We start from the raw sequence: 17986 nt of genomic DNA on the forward strand, positions 1-17986 counted from the left end.
TCAGCCAGCGCGGCCGTCGCCGCCTCCGCAGAGACTCGCTCACAGCGCCGCCTGCCGATCGGAGGCTAGGGCCGCTGCGGGCCAGACGTTTAATCGGAAGATGCTTTTGTAAACCCTAAAAAACCACACCTGTTGCCCTCGAGTCGATTCCGACTCATAGCGACCCTATAGGACAGAGTAGAACTGCCCCATAGGATCTCCACGGAGCGTCTGGTGGATTCGAACTGCCCACCTCTTGGTTAGCTGCCTGAGCTCTTAACCGCTGCGCCACCAGGACTTCTTTGTAAATCCAGCCTGCTTTAAAAATGTACCAGGTTCCACCTTAGAGAGTAATTTTGCCAAGAAGTGCATTTGCCCTTTGACTCAGCAATTACACTTCTAAGAATTATCCTGCAGAAATGTTTGCATTTGTGAACAGGCATACGTGTACAGGGATGTTGGCTGCAAGGTTGTTTGTAAACCAATTGTCCATTGATAGAGATCTGGTTAAATATACACACATAGGAATTAATGAAGACTTTAAAAAGAATGAAGTAAATTTGTAAGCTCTGTGAAGAAATAAGATTATACTTTAGCAATAAGTATGCTTCGGCAAAGTACACAAATAATAGACATCTGCCTTTTCGCTCTCACCGTAAAGTCTAGATCATGCATGTGGCTCCTCAAACTGCTGGAGGCAGGGAGCTCTTTAACAAAAGGACTGACGCCTATTCTTGAGACAAAGAGAAAGGGTACTGAGGGGGCCCTTGCTCCACAGTCTGTGTAATGGACTGAACCATGGTCCCCCCAAAAAAAGCTATGTCCCTGTACTCATCCCCAGAACCTGTGAATGTGACCTTATTTGGAAAAAAAGTCTTTGCAGATGTAATAAGGATCTTGAGATGAGATCATCCTGGATTATCTGGGGGGGCTCTAAATCCAAAGACAAGCGTCCTTATAAGACATACCCAGAGAAGACACATGCAGAGGAGAAAGCAATGTGAAGATGGAGGCAGAGACTGGAGAATAAGGTCACAAGTCAAGTAATATGGACAGTCGCCGGAAGCTGGAAGAGGCAAATGAAATCGCCCCTAGCGCCTCCACAGGGAGCATGGCCCTGCAGACACCTTCATTTCAGACTTCTAGCCTCCAGAACTGTGAAAGAATTGATTTCTGTTTTTTTTTAGTTACCAAGTTTGTGCTAACTAGTTATGGTGGTCATGGGGAATTAATTTAGCCTGAAGTAAGAAACCACACATTTGGGAGAGCAACTCTATGGAAATAAATTTGAAAAACTAGAAAATCTAGATTTCTTATATTCTTTGTGTATGATCAGCACACTCTACTCTGTCCTATAGGGTCGCTATGGGTTGGACTCGACTCGACGGCACTGGGTTACTGGGTTATGATCAGTACATACAAATCAATTTGTTCCTTTAATAATTAATTTCATCATATGAATATATCATAATTAATCAGTTCCATACTGATGGACACCAGCAATATCCCCCCAAGCACCTATCGGTTTGTCATACTGTGGGGGCTTGTGTGTTGCTGTGATGCTGAAAGCTATGCCACCGGTGTTCAAATACCAGCAGGGTTACCCTTAGTGGACAGGTTTGAGCTGAGCTTCCAGACTAAGATAGACTGGGAAGAAGGATCTGCTAGTCTACTTCTGAAAAGCATTAGCCAGTAAAAACCTTATGAATAGCAGTGGAACATAGATGCAGTGCTGGAAGGTGAGCCTTTCAGGTTGGAAGGCATTCAAAAGACAATGGGAAAGAGCTGCCTCTTCAAAGTAGAGTCGACCTTAATGACATGGATGGAGTCAAGCTTTTGAGATCTTCATTTGGTGATGTGGCATAACTCAAAACGAGAAGCAGCAGCTGCAAACATCCATTAATAATTGGAACATGGAATGTATGAAGTATGAATCTAGGAAAATTGGAAATTGTCAAAAATGAAAAGGAACACATAAACATCTATATCCTAGGCGTTAGTGAGCTGAAATGAACAGGTAGTAGCCATTTTCGATTGGAAAATCATATGATCCACTATGCTGGGAATGACAGCTTCAAGAGGAATGGTGTTGCATTCGTCGTCAAAAAGAACATTTCAAAAAATCTACCCTGACGTACAATGCTGTCAGTAATAGAATAATATCCATATGCCTACAAGGAAGACCAGTTAATACGACTATTATTGCTGATGTCACATGGATCCTGGCTGAAAGCAGAGAATACCAGAAAGATGTTTACTTGTGTTTTATTGACTGTGCAATGGTATTTGACTGTGTGAATCATAACGAATTATGGATAACATTGTGAAGAGTGGGAATTCCAGAACACTTAATTGTGCTCATGACGAACATGTACGTAGATCAAGAGGCAGCCGTTCAAACAGAACAAAGGGATAGTGCAGTTTAAAGTCAGGAAAAGGTGTGAGTCAGGGCTATATCCTTTCACCACACTTATTCAATCTGTATGCTGAGCAAACAATCTGAGAAACTAGACTATATGAAGAAGAATGGGGCACCAGGATTGGAGGAAGACTCATTAGCAACCTACATTATGCAGATGACACAACCTTGCTTGCTGAAAGTGAACAGGACTTGAAGCACTTACTGAAAAAGATCAAAGACTACAGCCGTTTAGTATGCATTATACCTCAACATAAAGAAAACAAAAATCCTCACAACTGGACCAAGAAGCATGATAAACAGAGAAAAGATTGAAGTCATCAAGGATTTCATTTTACTTGGATCCACAATCAACAGCCATGGAAGTAGCAGTCGAGAAATCAAAAGACGCATTGCATTGGACAAATCTGCTGCAAAAGACCTCTTTCAAGTGTTAAAATGCAAAGATGTCACCTTGAAGAGTAAGGTGTGCCTGACCCAGGCCATGGTGTTTTCATTCGCCTCATATGCATGCGAAAGCTGGGCAATGAATAAAGAACACTGAAATATTGATGCCTTTGAATTATGGTGTTGGCGAAGAATATTGAATATACCATGGACTGCCAAAAGAACAAATCTGTCTTGGAAGAAGTACAACCAGAATGCTCCTTAGAGGCAAGGATGGCGAGACTTGTCTCAAGTACTTTGGGCATGTTACCAGGAGGGCTCAGTCCCTGGAGAAGGACATCATGCTTGGTGAAGTAGAGGGCCAGCAAATAAGAAAACCCTCAACAAGATGGACTGACACAGTGGCTGCAATAATGGGCTCAAGTATAACAAGGATCATGACGATGGTGCAGGGCCAGGAAGCGTTTTGTTCTGTTACACACAAGGTCACTATGAGTCGGAACTGACGTGATGGTACCTTACAACAACATACTAATGGACATTTAGATTGTGGCTAGTTTCTATTATACATAGGGCTACATTAACATCCTTGTTCACAGTTGTGTATCTGTAGAATAAATTTCTTGAAGTGGAATTTCTGGTCAAAGGGTATATGGACTTTTTTTAGAAACATGGTCAAATAGCCCTCCACATAACCCTCAGGTTTTGTGATTTCCCATCTCTCCCAACAGTGGGTATTATCAAATATTTGATCTTTGATAATCTGGTAAAAATAAATGATCTTGTTGAATCATTTTACATTTAACTAAAATGTACAATTTTTATAATCAAACTGGTCTGTAGAAAGATTGTACGAAGTTCATTAACACAGTATTAAGAGTATTTCTTTGTGGAAACCCTGGTGGCGTAGTGGTTAAGTGCTACAGCTGCTAACCAAGAGATCAACAGTTCAAATCCTCCAGGCGCTTCTTGGAAACTCTATGGGGCAGTTCTACCCTGTCCTATAGGGTTGCTATGAGTTGGAATCGACTCGACAGCAGTGGGTTTAGTTTTGGTTTATTTCTTTGCAGCCTTGCTAATATTAAATCCTGTTTTCAAGTACTTAAAGAATGGGTATACACCCTTTCCCTTTCAGCCTTATCAAGTCTGAATCATGCATGTCATTTTGGCTTCTGAAAATGCTGGGGAAAAAATACAATACTCTTTAATAAAATACATCATCCACAGTTCTGTGTAGTTGCTGGGGAGGGGGTTTTTCATTTCTGCACTCTCAGTCCCCAGCAGCTTGCCCCATACAGGGCATATACTCAATAAAGAATCACCAACGTCCCCTAACCAGTCTGCAGAGAGGTTTGAACAGGCCTCAAAAAGGTGGCAGCTGAAATGGTAGGAGTGGCTGCGACCTTCAGAATCACAGCACTCATGTAGAGAGGAGGGCCTAAAATAGAATTTGCCAGGGACTTCATTTACAGGGCATAACGAAGAGTAACCAGGAGAGGAGATAAAAGCAGTCTGCCTTAGCAAGGAGCGACACCTCTTCCTGAGACAGGAAAGGAAGGGCATTGAGGGGTTTCTTGTTCCACACCTATTTCTTCTCCATCAAGTCAGACTTCAGGTTGTCTGCTGAGTGAAGATGGATGCCATGAAGGATAAAGGAAAGACTGGAATGAAATTTGGAACAGCTACTGCAGTGAACTTGACAGGGTGCTAAGAGATGAAAAGAACTAGAGGTGCAGAAAAGGCCCAGTGGAAGGCCCCCAAGAAGAAAGCTGAGACTGCTACTAGCTCATGACTTCCTCCGTCAGTACTCAGCAGACGTAGGCAGGAGAGGACAAAGCAGGAGACAGCTAACCAGACTTGCAAAGGCAGTCCAGCCAGTTTAGAGGCTGAGAAAATTGTGAAAGCTAAATAATGCCTCATTGTAATGGCTAGACGTGGCTGGGTGGGCAGACAAGAGCAGCTGAGGGTCTGGGGGAAGGCCCTGGGACATTTTACTGATGGGGAGAGCTGGCTGAGAGGCAGAGTTGTCGTAATTACCCAGTAGTTATTAGGCTATGCCAAGATCAGAGTGCAGGTCTCCCAGGTGCTAGCCTCAAGCCTTTTCCACAACACTGCTACTGCTGCCTCTCTTGGGTCTTGGATACCCTCCATGGCCCATATAGAAACTAACTACACAATAGGAAGCTGCTTCGAACATGTTTATTGTCATTTTTATAGGCTGTAAATTCACTAATAATCCTGCAATGCACGCTGGTGTAATGCAACGCCAGGCCTGGGATCACATCTCGGGTCAAGCTGAGCACCACTGCCCAGCAGGCACCTGTCTCAGGTGAGGCAGCTCTCTGAGGGGCTCCCAGGTGTGGCATCTCAAGACATCAGAGAGGGAAGACAGCTGTAAGGACAAGTGCTACCTTGTGGTGGCTTCAAACCTTGACCCTGGGGTGGAAGCCTCAGAGAGCATTTCTAGGACGATTAAGATATGAGCGAGGTGCCTGTGGGACCATGAGGGAGACGTGCTGTTTCCATGGCTTGAATGCTCGGATGAGATCCAAATTTTTTATCCACACAGCTGCAATGCAGAAAGGCATCAGGAGGTTTGGCCTGGTATTAGAAACTGAAGAAGTGGCCCAGTCCTGGGCCAGAACCGTATCATCAAGTGTTCTGCAGTTTCCAGGTGGCTGCGGGAGTGACTGAGGTGTCCTTCAGTGTTTTCTCAGTAACATTCTACATGTGGCTGGCACATCATCCTCTGCAAAGCCCTTTAAATATATCTGCTGGTTTTCTTCTGGGCGCTCTAGCTGACACCCCTTCTTTCTCACCGGCGCTGGTTTAGACCTGCCAAGTTCTTGAGCTAACACAATAATGGAAACAAAGAGTAGTGAGGGCCCTGCCCTCCTTTTATGACTCCAGTGAGGAAGAGTAGGTTTTCAAGGTGGCAGGCATGGCTAGGATATGGTGACTCGACAGACCAGGGCCCTGAGAATCAGCTATTTTTCTTGGGGCCCAGTAACAAAATAGAGAGATGGGGTATTTGGGACCAAGAAGCTGAGTGGCTGAACCACTGTTCATTTTATTATTAGCTTTCCAGTTTAAGGCTACAGAATTTGTTGTTGGTGACACATGTTGTACCTGTCACAGGGTCAGGGTGGGGTGAGGTGGGGTGGGCAGGAATGAGCTGGGTGATACTCACTGTCACAGCTGCACCCATGAGTCCTTGCACCAGTGCCTCTCCAGTGGACTTTACCTAGAAGGAGTCAGAGTCAGGTTCCCATAAGCCCCCAACACAATCTCAAAGGTGGGGCAGGTAGGATGAATCAGGAGGCCAGCGAGCCCCAAGAGATGGGGTCAACAGGGCCCAGCTTACTGGCGGAAAAGCCTATGGTTCACACAATCAGAAACAGGCAAAGCCTGGTCCTCAGAGCAGTGCTGATGTGAGGAAGAACTGGTCAGGCTCCTTGGGAAGTCCCCCAGGGCCATCAGCTGAGGCCAAAAAGGAACAACAGGGAGGTGACCAGTTGTGGTCTTAGGAAAACAGGTGTATCTAGCGAAGAAACTTCCTAAATGGCTAGCCCCAAACTACCTGCTTGGCAGTATGGCCCATGTTCATTGCATCATTAATCCGGTTTTGCAGGAAGCACCAAGTGTCCTCGAAGTCTGGGGAGGAGTCCTGCATCATCACCAGCTCCGTGGTGTTGTAGATGCCAGCCAGCACGGCTCGGCGGGTGTACCAGTTAAACTGCAAAGGAAACCACCCAGGCAGATGGGTTACCACCACTGCTGGCTGTAGTCTGGGGCAGTTCCCACAAAGGCCATGGGGACTCATGGGCTCCCTCCTTACTTCTTTCCTTCATGGACACACATGGTCCTCTGGACAATGTGAGTTATACTACCCTTCCCAAACCTGGCTAGGTATCAGAATTACCCGGGAACAAGTAAACATGCAAATAAAAAACGTAAGCTCCTAGGCCCAACCTCTTGGTGTTTAGAGTCAGTGGGTTTGAAGTAAGGCCAGGAATCTGGATGTCCAGTAAGTGCCCCAGGTGATTTTGCTACACCCAGCCCACATTGTAACTGCTGGTGAAATGGCTAAGTCTTAGGAAGCCTGGGTCCCAGCCCATTGTGACCAAACCTTGGTGTGCTCCTCAGTAAAGTGAGGGCTGGGCCAGGATCACCGACAGATCAGAATACCTGGGAAGAACTGAGAGTTCAAGTCCCTCGACAACTTCTGGCTGTCCTCGCAAACTACTCTTCATAGCTCCCGCTCAGCTGCTCCATGTTTTATTCCTTTAATTTCTTTGCTTCCTAATTTCATTTTCCCACCATCTCAGTTGGTGGTATATTCCCACATGGGTGAAGTTTATTAAAGCGCTTTGTTATAATGGTGGTGGGAGTATCTCTTTGCCTCCCCAGCCTAGATTCTACAAAGCACCATCACATATTAATTTCTTTTATGATGGGATACGTTTTCTTTTTTAATTTCCTACCAGAAAGATGACGGCATTAACAAGTCAGATTCTTTCCTGGTGCCTGTTTAAAGGAGCTTATTGATCTCTTAGCAAAGTGAGGCTGGGGAAAGGGAGTTTCTTTTTAAAACAAGGGTGTTTCTGTGGCATTCTTTTTTTTTTTTTTTTTTAAATCAGCCTCATTAAAGACACACCTGAGAGATTCTGCTGCAGAATCTAAATCTTACAAGAGTAAGAGGAAAGTGGTTATAAACAGGCAGACCAATCACAAGGTCTTCTGACGCCTTGTGTCACCATGGTAGGCCAGAAGGGATGATCACTGTTTTGTGGCTAGAATGCTGGTCCCTGAATGAAGACCTAGATCGCACTTTGGCTTGCTGAATGACCCTCCTCAAACCTTAGTCTCTTGGTGTCTCCCCTGCAAAATGGAAATGACACTGCAGGCCACCTGAGGGGACTTGTGATCACATGAATTTCACAACCTTCCAGAAGAAATGCTTAGCATCAGCCCAGGGCAGAGACTGGATTCCCGTAGCCCAAGCCTTTCCCAGAAAGGGCCTGCAGAAAGCACTCACATCTGTGGACTGGTCCCCAGCGTAATGCCACATTTCATCCACCATGCTGGTGAGCAGGTTCAGGCTGGCCGGGATGTTGTGAGGGAGCATGAGGGTGCTGAGAGCCTGAGAAGGGAAGGACAGGAGAATAGGTGCCGCACACAGGTAACCAGGGAGCACGGGTGGCTGGCAGTTCACCTCCCACAGAGGTAGAAAGGGGCCTGCCCAGCTTTGGTTCTCTGAGCCCCACCATCTCCACCCACTGGCGTGAGCTCCTGACAGCTACTGACCCTTACTATAGCTGATGCGAACCAGGGGCAGATTCCTGTCCTAACCTGGCCCAGTCAGATTCTCCATCCCTGGCATTTGGAAATGGGAATACAGTACTGAGAGTGAGGATGAGGGAGGGCACCCAATTCTGTAACAGGAAGAAACAAACAAACAGGAGGGGAGTCTGGGGTTTTCCAAGTTCAAATTCTAGGCCACCGTCATAGCTTAGGGCATTGCTGCCCTGATGCACCACTGTAGCCTCATGATAAATTCCTCCCCTTTTTGTTGCTTAAGCTAACTCAAGGTGATTTGTTGCCTGCAACCAAAAAACCTTCAACTAACAAAAGCAATAAAGCAAACCAGAGACTCCTCCACTAGTGGACATCAGTTTCTCCTGGTCTGAGAGTACAAACTTTGGCCACGTTACTAATTCTAAAATCCACCGGCTGTGCCTATGGGAGCTGGTCAGAGAAGTCTTGGCCTGGCTGGAATGTCTTCTCTTAGCAAAGCAGCCCAGAAGGAAACACTGTTCTGAATCAAAAAGGCAGCCCAGGGCCTAATGCCTGCACTCTCACTGCTCTTATGGTGAGGCGAGGGCCTCACTGAGTGAGTCAAGGCCAGGGCTGAAAACCAAGTGGGGCAAGCACAGCTAGGGGATGGGACCTGACTTTCAGCTGTACTCCCCTGGCACCCAGCCTGTGTTCAAATGTCAGTTGATTGATTGGAACTCCAAACTCATCAGGCTCTCCCAGCTGAGCAGAGGACACCAGATGACCTGAGTCCCTTGCATTTCTGATGTACTTTGGCTTGATACTTTCTTAACTGAGAAAATGGCCCAGCACTGTTAACATGCTGGGAAATGGAAGCTTCAGAGAAGGGGAAAAGGCCCTTGGAATGAATACTCCAATCCTGAGCACCACACTGACAATGCAGCCCCAGTCCACTGAGACCTGGAACATGATAGGGCAGTTACTGAGACGAAGATGGTCAATTCAGTCCTCTGCCTCTTCTAACCTTTGTCACAGATCCCTCTTCACTGAAGACCTGGTGATACACTCAGGCCACTAGGACCCCACCCAGGTTGTGATCTCCTAGCCAAGGCCACTCCCATTTCCAGGAACTGTGACACAGATGCCTCAGTTACTTTCTTCGGCACTCCCAAGTTTGAAACCTAGTTCTACCCAGTGCACTGAGTATCCCTGGGCTGACACAGATGATTAATGAACCAGGAGATCAATGAACTAACTTCTGAACGGGGGGTAAAGTCCTGAGTGAAGGGTGCTGAGAACTATAAATATTAATATTATCCTTGCTGCTAATACTATTGTCGCTCTGGGGCCTGGGTCTGGACTCTGTACCCGGGGCCAGTGCTCAATGTACGGGATCAGCATTCGCAGTCTGGTTTCCACTGCATCCTTCAGGAACTGGTCTGTCTTCCTCTTCCTGGAAGAGAGAAAAGAAAACACTGTGTCTCTGGGTCAAAGGCATGGGCTCGGTGCTTACTCAGCCCTAGGGCGGAGGTCCCAGCAGCTCTGATGCGGTCCTGACTAGAGCTGTCAGAGCCAGGGTGCTGGGCTTCAGTCTCACCAAAGCAGCAGGGCTGCTCAATGCTACTCTCTCCTGGCCCTGCTGAGTCCACCAATCCTTAGCTGCCACCCTGAGTAATAATGCCACAGGACTCACTCTGCCCGGCCCAGCTGTACCAGCTTCTGCTCCTCTTCTAGCAGACGGGTGAGTCGAGCATTGCACTGGGTCACAAAATGCAGGATCAGCTCACTGCCATCACTCCCGAACATGCTGGCTGCCGCACTGGAGAGACCCAGAGACTAGAGAAGGAGAGAGAGGAAGCAGGAAAGCAGTGGGCAAGTGTGGTGGGCATCTGTTGCCCGTTCATCACTGGCGCCCTCTTCTAGTAATAGCAGCCTGATATTCAACGGGCACCCCCACTCCTCATTCTTGGTCTGTGTGATTTGGGTGACGTGGACCACAAGTCGCTCCATATCCCATCAAGTGTCTTTGTGTGTGCCATGCACAGGAGCCAGGCTGGGTAACTGAAGTTCACAGTGACCAGCTGAGGGATGGGTATGTGACTAAGTCCAGGCCCTAAGGGCCTGCCTCAGGACTTCTGATAGCATGACTGGGAAAGAGGTACTCTCTTCTTGCTGGGCTGCTGAGCCATTTTTAGTCCTGCCTGGGAACTCCTGCTGAGAACGAAGCTCACAGAGAGGAAGGCACAGCAGAGATGATGGAGAGAGGCAATTCTCAGCAGCATGGTTTAAGAGCACTGGGCCAGAACTACTTCCAGACTTTTCTATTATTAAATGGGCCTAAACATGTCCTCTTGCTTAAGCCAGTTAGAGCTGAACTTCTGGCACTTACAACCTAAAGAATCCTAACTAAGATAGCAAGGGTCCCGGGAAGAAAAAAAGACTTAAAAAGAACTCATAACTCTTTCTGACCAATTCACTTAACCTCCATCTCTTGGAAATTGGATCTCTGTTTAAAAACAAACAGCAACAAAGTTTTCTCAATGAGTTGTCAAGGCGTTCACAAAGCTTAGAGGACCCTCTGCTATTCCTGACACACAGAATCACAGAGCATCTACAGGAGGCGAACCCTGACGGTAGAGGGGGTGGCGCAGGAAAGGAGCAACAACAAATTAAACATAAATACCCATTGTTGAAGGGGCCCTGGTGGTGCAGTGGTTAAGCAGTCGGCTGCTAACTGAAAGGCTGGAGGTTCAAACCCATCCAGTGGCTCTGCAGGAGGGATACCTGGTGATCTGCTCCCATAAAGATTACAGCCTAGAAAATCCTATGAGGCAGTTCTAGTCTGTCACATGGGGTCACTATGAGTCATAACCAACTCAACGGCACCTAACAACAAAAACAACACCCATTATCGGGGGTGGGGAAACAATCTCTTCTTTCACAGAAGCACACAGCCTTTCTGGAGGGCAATTTGGTAAAATGAACTATGACAAAGGAGTTGCAGTGGCAGCAACAGTAACGGTTATTGTGTGCTTACTGTGTGCCAGGCACCTTGCTAAGCACTTTACATACACTATCTCACCGAATCCTCACAGCTCTATCAGGTGTGTAAGTACTATCACCCACATTTTACAGATGAGGAAGCTGAGGTAAAGCACTTAACCACCATGCTATACTGCCTCCAATATGTACGTAACAAGACCTTCAAAAATATATACACCCATCCCTCACTTACTGACATGGGTTAGGTTCCAAAGACCAGGTCATTATGCCAAAGCTGGTGTTACGTGAAAAAGGAGGGTGACCATATCAGATCACAAAATGGAGGAACTGCATCACTACACAACTGCCAAATTACATCGCTACATAACTGCCAAACCACTGAGAATCAAGTCCTAGCCAAGCTGACACATAACCTTAACCATCACAGCCAGCGTTACCCTCACCTTGCACCCTGGGATTCGTTACTGCCGGACATATGTTGTTAGTGTGCAGAACAGTCAGACAGTAAATTTTTTACTATTGTTGTAAATGCAAAATGTTGGATAACAAGACAGTCGATAAGTGAGGAGTAGGCGTATGGTCTCTGGGAAAGGCATGAAGTTACTGTCGCTCAGATCCAAGCCTGCTCTTCCGTGCTCTGCATTCTGATGCAGGGGCTGGGACTCTGCAAACCGCATTGCTGGCTCCATATGAGGGTCTGCCAATACGGTGGACAGGAGAGACTGCAAGGCTGGAGGAGGAAGAAGGAACATGCTCCTTCCTGTTTACCTCCTGTCTGCTGTGGTCCCTGTGAACATCACCTCTGCAATGTATCTTTATCCTGGCAGCAGCTGTGAATCCAGCTTGCAGCCTTCCCAGCATTTACAGAACCAGGTTCATGAACCCACTGCTGCCTCGTCCTCCCTCACCAACCATTCACCAGTACCAGAGGCCAAGGCCCTTCCTCAGAGATCTGGGTACCAGCCCCAGGAGGCCTTTCCTCCACACTTAGAGACACCAGCGCCAGCTGCGTAGCTGCTCTACCTCAGAGACCAGAGTCTCCCCTCCACAGGAACTCTCATCCAAGCTTCTACCCAGCGCTGTCGACTGGATTCCGACTCATAGAAACCCTATAGCACAGAGCAGAACTGCCTCCAAGGCTTTAAGGAAGCAGACTGCCACATCTTTCTCCCACGGAGCAGCTGGTAGGTTCCAACCTTTTGGTTAGCAGCTGAGCGTTTAACCCCTGTGCCACCAGGGCTCCTCCTCCAAGCTTCTAGATTTAATAATTCAACTCCTGCCTTTGCTCCCTTAACTCTGAAGATGGGAGCTGCTTGCTGCAGTTGCTACCTCCATGATATCTTAGAGTTTTATTTCTATCCTTTCAGTTACCTGGGTACCAATTTTATACCTAGTTAGCAATTCTTTCTACTACAGTCTCTCTATTCGAACAACTGGTGTGGCTTCTGTCTCCTGACTGAATCCTGACTGGTCCTGAAAGAGCCATTCCACTTCTCAGAATTTGTCCTAAAAAGCTAATCAGAAATGTGCTCAAATGTGTTATACAAATATGTTTATAATTCTAAAAAATTGGAAACAGCTCATGTTGTTTATTAATTGACATCAAGTAACTATAATAGGTAGTAGGTAGCTATGATGAATGGAGATATGCAAAGTGAAAAACAAGCCAGATAACCACAGAATACTCAGTATAATCGTATTTTCCAAATAATCCTGTTACATCTCTGGCCTAAACACGAGCTGATCACTTAGTCTAAAGCAGCAGTTTGTTCTGCTAATGGAGGAAAAGCTGACAGTTGAACTTACTGGGAAACAACAGCACGTGTTGGCCTCCACGGAGGTGCCTGCTTGGAGGTTTTCAGACACTGTATTTCATCACTTGTAAGGTGTACTTTTTTTTCCACTTTAAACAATCAGTGTGAGTTGTACACAGATGATGCGCCATAGTCTAATGGGCAGTATTTTTGCTTTTCTAGTGATGCTGGTACTTCTTATGTATTGGCATCTTAGAGTCAATGAAATGTGACGGTTTTGACCACAAACAATTCTTGCCTAATGGACTGCTTTTAGAACCTAATTCCCAAGAACTAACTTCATGGTGCATTTCTTTTATATTAGTAATAAGGAAGCTGTTTCCACCCTATTGGGAAAAACAAAGAAATTTAAAAAACCCAGAAAATCCTGTAGCCTCAAGGGGTCAGAGCTGGGCTGGAAAGAGGCCCTCTGCTCTGCCTGGTGCAACTCCCTCCTGGCTGGCCTTGGTCACGCTGCCCTGCCCTTGCCTAGACACACCTTGGCTCCTTCTGCGATGGCCTCTGCCGTCCACCCGTGGGCGGGCACGAACTCCAGGGCTGCCGTCAAGATGCGGTGCTGTAGCTGCTCCTCACTCTCATAGTCCTCTTCCTCCTCGCCACCCTGGTCTGTGTACCTGAGACCCAAATCCCAGAGACATGGGGACAGAGCCCAGCACACCTCATCTCACTGCCTACAGCTGGCATGCAAAATGTGCCTGACCAAAAACCAAAGACTCTGTGTCTCCTCTAAGCTTTTGTGTCAGTAATGTTTTAATGCCAACAGGGTAAAAATGGTACTAGCCTTCTTCGCTCACATAGTCACTGAGAAGGAATCCAGTGGTTGGGGAGGTCACGTGGTGCAAAGGTAAATGCTCCAAGTTGCTGTGTGCCATTAAGTCGATTCCGACTCAGAGCAACCCTACAGGACAGAGAACTGCCCTCCAGGGTTTCCTAGGCTGTAATCCTTTCAGAAGCAGTTTACCAGGTCTTTCTCCCCTGGAGCAGCTGATAGGTTCAAACCACCGACCTTTCAATTTAGCAGCTGAGCACTTAACCATCACGCCACCAGGCTCCCTTGGCACATAGCAGATTCTCAAAAACTATTTGTTGAATTGAAATAAAAAGTACTTTAATCAAGAAACCAGAAAAATGATGATAAACACTAATTTCAAGCCTAGAGAGAGCTTCTTAAGGCCGGCACTGAGAAGAAAAAAAATCTAATAGAAACGTAAATTACTTTTACCTTTCTGGAGGGTAGTTTGGCCCCACATATAGATCATAACGCTAAATGTGCATATCCTTTGACCTAGTCCTCCCAAGTCTAAGATTATCACATTGTTTTTCATGCCAGTGAAGAAAATCTAAATATTTGTCAATAAAGATAGAGTAAATAAATTTTAATACAGCCATTTATTTGCTAGAATGTTAAAATTACGTAGGCTTTGAAAGCCATTAAAATAACATAGAGTTTGAAAGATGTTCAAAATGTACTGTTGGGTAAAAAAGAAAAAAAAAAGTTCTGGAACAGTGTGTGTAGTGTATAGTATAATTAATCACTTATTATATACATGTATTTATGTATGAAATATGCTTCAAGAAACATCTAAAAGGATATTCACCAAAATATACGCAGGGTTTTCTCTGGGTTTGTGATTTCCAGTAATTTTTAAAATTTCTGTGTTCTCCTCTGATTTAGATATTTTAGGATGTACAGACACTGCTTTTAATAAAAACAAAGACAGCCTTGAAAACAACGAGGGGAAGGAGGAGGGGTGGAGAGGAGAGAGGAAGTAGGGAGGGAGGAATAGAAACACCCAAGGCTGAAAAGTAGCCAGAAATGGGTGGACTGGGGTTTCTGGTGCTTACCTGGGGGGTGAATGAGAAGACTCTGGGTTGGGTCCTTCTGTTCCTCGTGTCTCAGAGGGCTGCGCAGATAAAGGCGGGGGACTTTGCTGCTTCTGCTCATCTGCAGGCCTTAGCCGCACAGCTGAAGCATGGAAGGCACGTGGCACCGGAGGTGGTCTGCGGTAGAACACTGAAACAGAAGCTGGGCTGCTCAGTGATGGCCACTTCCCTGAGAAGAACCTTTGAGACCCAGCATGGTATAAGGATGGGGAGGAGGAAAAGCAGGGCAGAGTCTACTCCAGAACCACTTATCTAACTGTTAAGTTCCCACACGAAAATCTCAGATAAACTGGCAACCTTGGAACATAGTGTGGTGGCCAAAGTGGTAAGTGCTTGGCTTCTAGGCCTCTTTCTACCATTTATTAGTTGTGTACTAATGGACAAACCATTTCAACCCAATATGCATGATTTTAAAATCTGCAGATAATCTCTACTTGCTCAATGGGAGTGTTTGAGGCCCAAGCAAAAAATGAAAGTACCTAGAAAACATTGCACATTTATATACTATGGCAAGGGCACTGGACAGGTTCTCATCTTTACCTGCTTTCTTATCTGCAACATTTGTGACATCCTACTTACTTTATGAAAGGGCTTTCCTAAGCATAGACCAATACTATTTTTTTTCTTTCCCAACATTTTACTGTAGAAATTTTCAAACATACAGGCAAGTTGAAAGAATCGTGGAATGACCACCTGCGTGTCTACCACCTAAATGCTACACATCTATCCATCATATCCTTCATCTCATTCTTTGATGCATTTGTTACCCGTTGCCACTGAGTTGATTCTGACCCATAACAAAGCTATAGGACAGAATAGAACTGCCCCACAGGGTTTCCAAGGACCGGCTGGTGGATTCGAACGGCAGACCTTTTGGTTAGCAGCCAAACTCTTAACCACTGTGCCACCAGGGCTCTGCATTTTTTACAGACCTCAGTATTCTTCATCCCTAAATACTTTAGCATGTATATCATTAACCAGAGTTCAATATTTCTTTATGGTTCTTTTATTGAGGTGGCATTTATACACAATGAAACGCACAATTCTTAAGTGTACCATAAGTTTTGACAGAATTATATACGTTCTGACAAATGTATATATAAATTTTGACAAATGTATATACTTGAGTATCCTGAGCCCCTCTCTAGGGCATTACCATCACCCCAGAAAGTTCTCTCACACCCCTCCCCAGTTTCCACCCTACACTGTTGTGAATTTTTTCCCCCTAGATTACTTTCGCCTGTCCTAGAACTTCATGTAAACACAATCATCGGGTATGCACTTTTTTGCCTAGTATATTTTTGAGATTAATCCATATTTTTGCATAAATCAGTAGATCATTACTTTTTATCATCAAGTAGTGGGAAAAAAGACCTGACGATATGCTCCCACAGGAATTACAGCCTAGAAAACCCTACTCTGTCACACAGCGTAGCTATTGTCGGAATTGACTTGACAGCAAACAGCAAGTATTCCATTAGGAGCCTGGGTGGTACAAATGGTTTTTTCTGGTCTCCTAACCTAAAGGTTGGCGGTTCAAACCCACCCAGTGCCACTGCGGATAAAAGGCCTGGCAATCTGCTCCCATAAAGGTTACAGCCAAGAAAACTCTACGGAGCGGTTCTATTCTGTAAACATGTGGGGTCACCATGAGTTGGAATCAACTGAACAGGAAAGAGTTTTTTTTTTTGTTCTTATTTCATTAAGAAATACTATTCTTCTTGATGGCTTCTTGGTCTGTTTCAGCTTTTGGATGTTATATATAAACATGCTATGAACATTCTTGTATAAATTTTTTTGTGGACATACAACTTTATTCTCTTGGAAAAACAGCTAGGAATGGATTTGCTGGGTTATAGGCATTACTTTTATTAAACATATTTAGTTTGGGATTTTGTATGAAAACAACAAAAGGGGATTCATTTTTGAGAATCCATGGAATAACTCAGGGAATAATGATTTTGAAAAGAAAGAACACAAAACAGTATGTGTAAAAATATCAATATTTAAGCATATGTACAAAGAAACTATTATTCGTCATGCTTGGTCAAGTAGAGGGTCAGTGAAAAAGAGGAAGACCCTCAACTAGATGGACTGACACAGTGGCTGCAACAATGGACTCAAACACAGCAACAATTGTGAGGATGGCGCAGGACCAGGCAGTGTTTCGTTTTGTTGTAGATAGGATCGCTATGAGTTGGAACCAACTTGATGGCACCAAACAACAACACAAAGAAACTGAAGCAAATATTCATAAAATGTTGAAATTAAGGGGGAAGGTCCCAAATTAGGATTTCGGAACCACTGTAGTTCATGAGAAAGGGAAATATTTATGGGTGACACTGGTTTTCCATTCATGGTAGTGATAAAACGTCTTCTCTTTTAAGCAAGTGTCTATATTTTCAAAACCTCAGATATACAAATAAAGATATAAATGTTGTTACGTGCCCTCTGTTGATTCCAACTCATAGGGGCCTTATGTGACAGAGTAGAACTGCCCCACAGGGTTTCCTAGGCAGGAGGAGATCGTCAGGTCTTTTCTCCCACGAAACTGCTGGTGGGTTCGAACTGCCGGCCCTTCTTAAGCAGATGAACACTTAACCTTAACTTTTGCACCCCCATGGCCCCTGACTTTATATATAGTGACACAGATAATAGGAAGCTATCACAGAAATAGTCAAGTGGTGGGAAATGACTAACATTTGAGAAACACTGGACTAGGCGCTCCCTGGCTGTTTCCAACTTTGTACCTCGAGTGGTCCTGGACAGTAAGTTTGAAGTTAAGAAGCTTGGTCTGCGTCTGCCGGTTCCGCAACCGACGAGCTATGGGACCCCGAGAGAGCAGGCACCCCCAGCTCTCTTTGGGACTCTGTTAATTCTATAAAACGGAAATGACAGGGCCTACGCTTCTGCTCTTGCCCCTGACAGCACGAAGCTGGGGGCCGAAGCCCCGCTAGGCAGCCAGTCAAGCCTGTGACAGTTACGCCGGCGGCCCCAAGCAGATGTCCTTCACCTCACCTTGTTCGCGGGCCGCCACGGCGGCCTCTTCGCCCCGTGCACAGCCCAGATCGGCCTCGTGCCCCCTTCCCGCTCCTCCCCGTTCCCCGACTCGGCCGCCCCCTCACCGGGCCGGCACTGCAGCTGCAGGAACCTCCAGCCCGCCCGGCCGAGCAAACCAGACACCGCCGCCGCCGCCATCTTGGAAGCGGGCACGCCTCCGCGG

At 45.9% G+C, this 17986-nt stretch overlaps 1 protein-coding gene across 1 annotated transcript; it reads right to left on the reverse strand.

The window, feature by feature from the left end:
* Nucleotides 1-4965: 4965 nt before the first annotated feature.
* On the reverse strand, nucleotides 4966-17975 carry COQ9 (coenzyme Q9). The gene is made up of 9 exons (XM_003416286.4): nucleotides 17889-17975; nucleotides 14725-14893; nucleotides 13358-13493; nucleotides 9756-9898; nucleotides 9431-9515; nucleotides 7824-7928; nucleotides 6366-6521; nucleotides 5976-6029; nucleotides 4966-5636 (listed from the first exon to the last, which is right to left on the reverse strand). Exons 1-9 carry the CDS (start codon nucleotides 17959-17961, stop codon nucleotides 5601-5603), a joined length of 957 nt encoding a protein of 318 aa, XP_003416334.1. The 5' UTR covers nucleotides 17962-17975; the 3' UTR covers nucleotides 4966-5600.
* Between the last annotated feature and the right edge of the window lie 11 nt (nucleotides 17976-17986).

Source organism: Loxodonta africana, chromosome 21 (assembly GCF_030014295.1).
Source record: "Loxodonta africana isolate mLoxAfr1 chromosome 21, mLoxAfr1.hap2, whole genome shotgun sequence".
NCBI lineage: Eukaryota > Metazoa > Chordata > Mammalia > Proboscidea > Elephantidae > Loxodonta > Loxodonta africana.

Bases quoted from the DNA above. Each gene is read 5' to 3' on its own strand.
- COQ9 (XM_003416286.4), bottom strand. From the start codon at position 17,961: ATGGCGGCGGCGGCGGTGTCTGGTTTGCTCGGCCGGGCGGGCTGGAGG. The intron at 13,494-14,724 runs GTAAGCACCAGA...TTTGGGTCTCAG, and splicing joins TCTTCTCATTCACCCCCCAG to GTACACAGACCAGGGTGGCG. The intron at 5,637-5,975 runs GTGAGTATCACC...TTATTGTGTTAG, and splicing joins TCATGGGTGCAGCTGTGACA to CTCAAGAACTTGGCAGGTCT.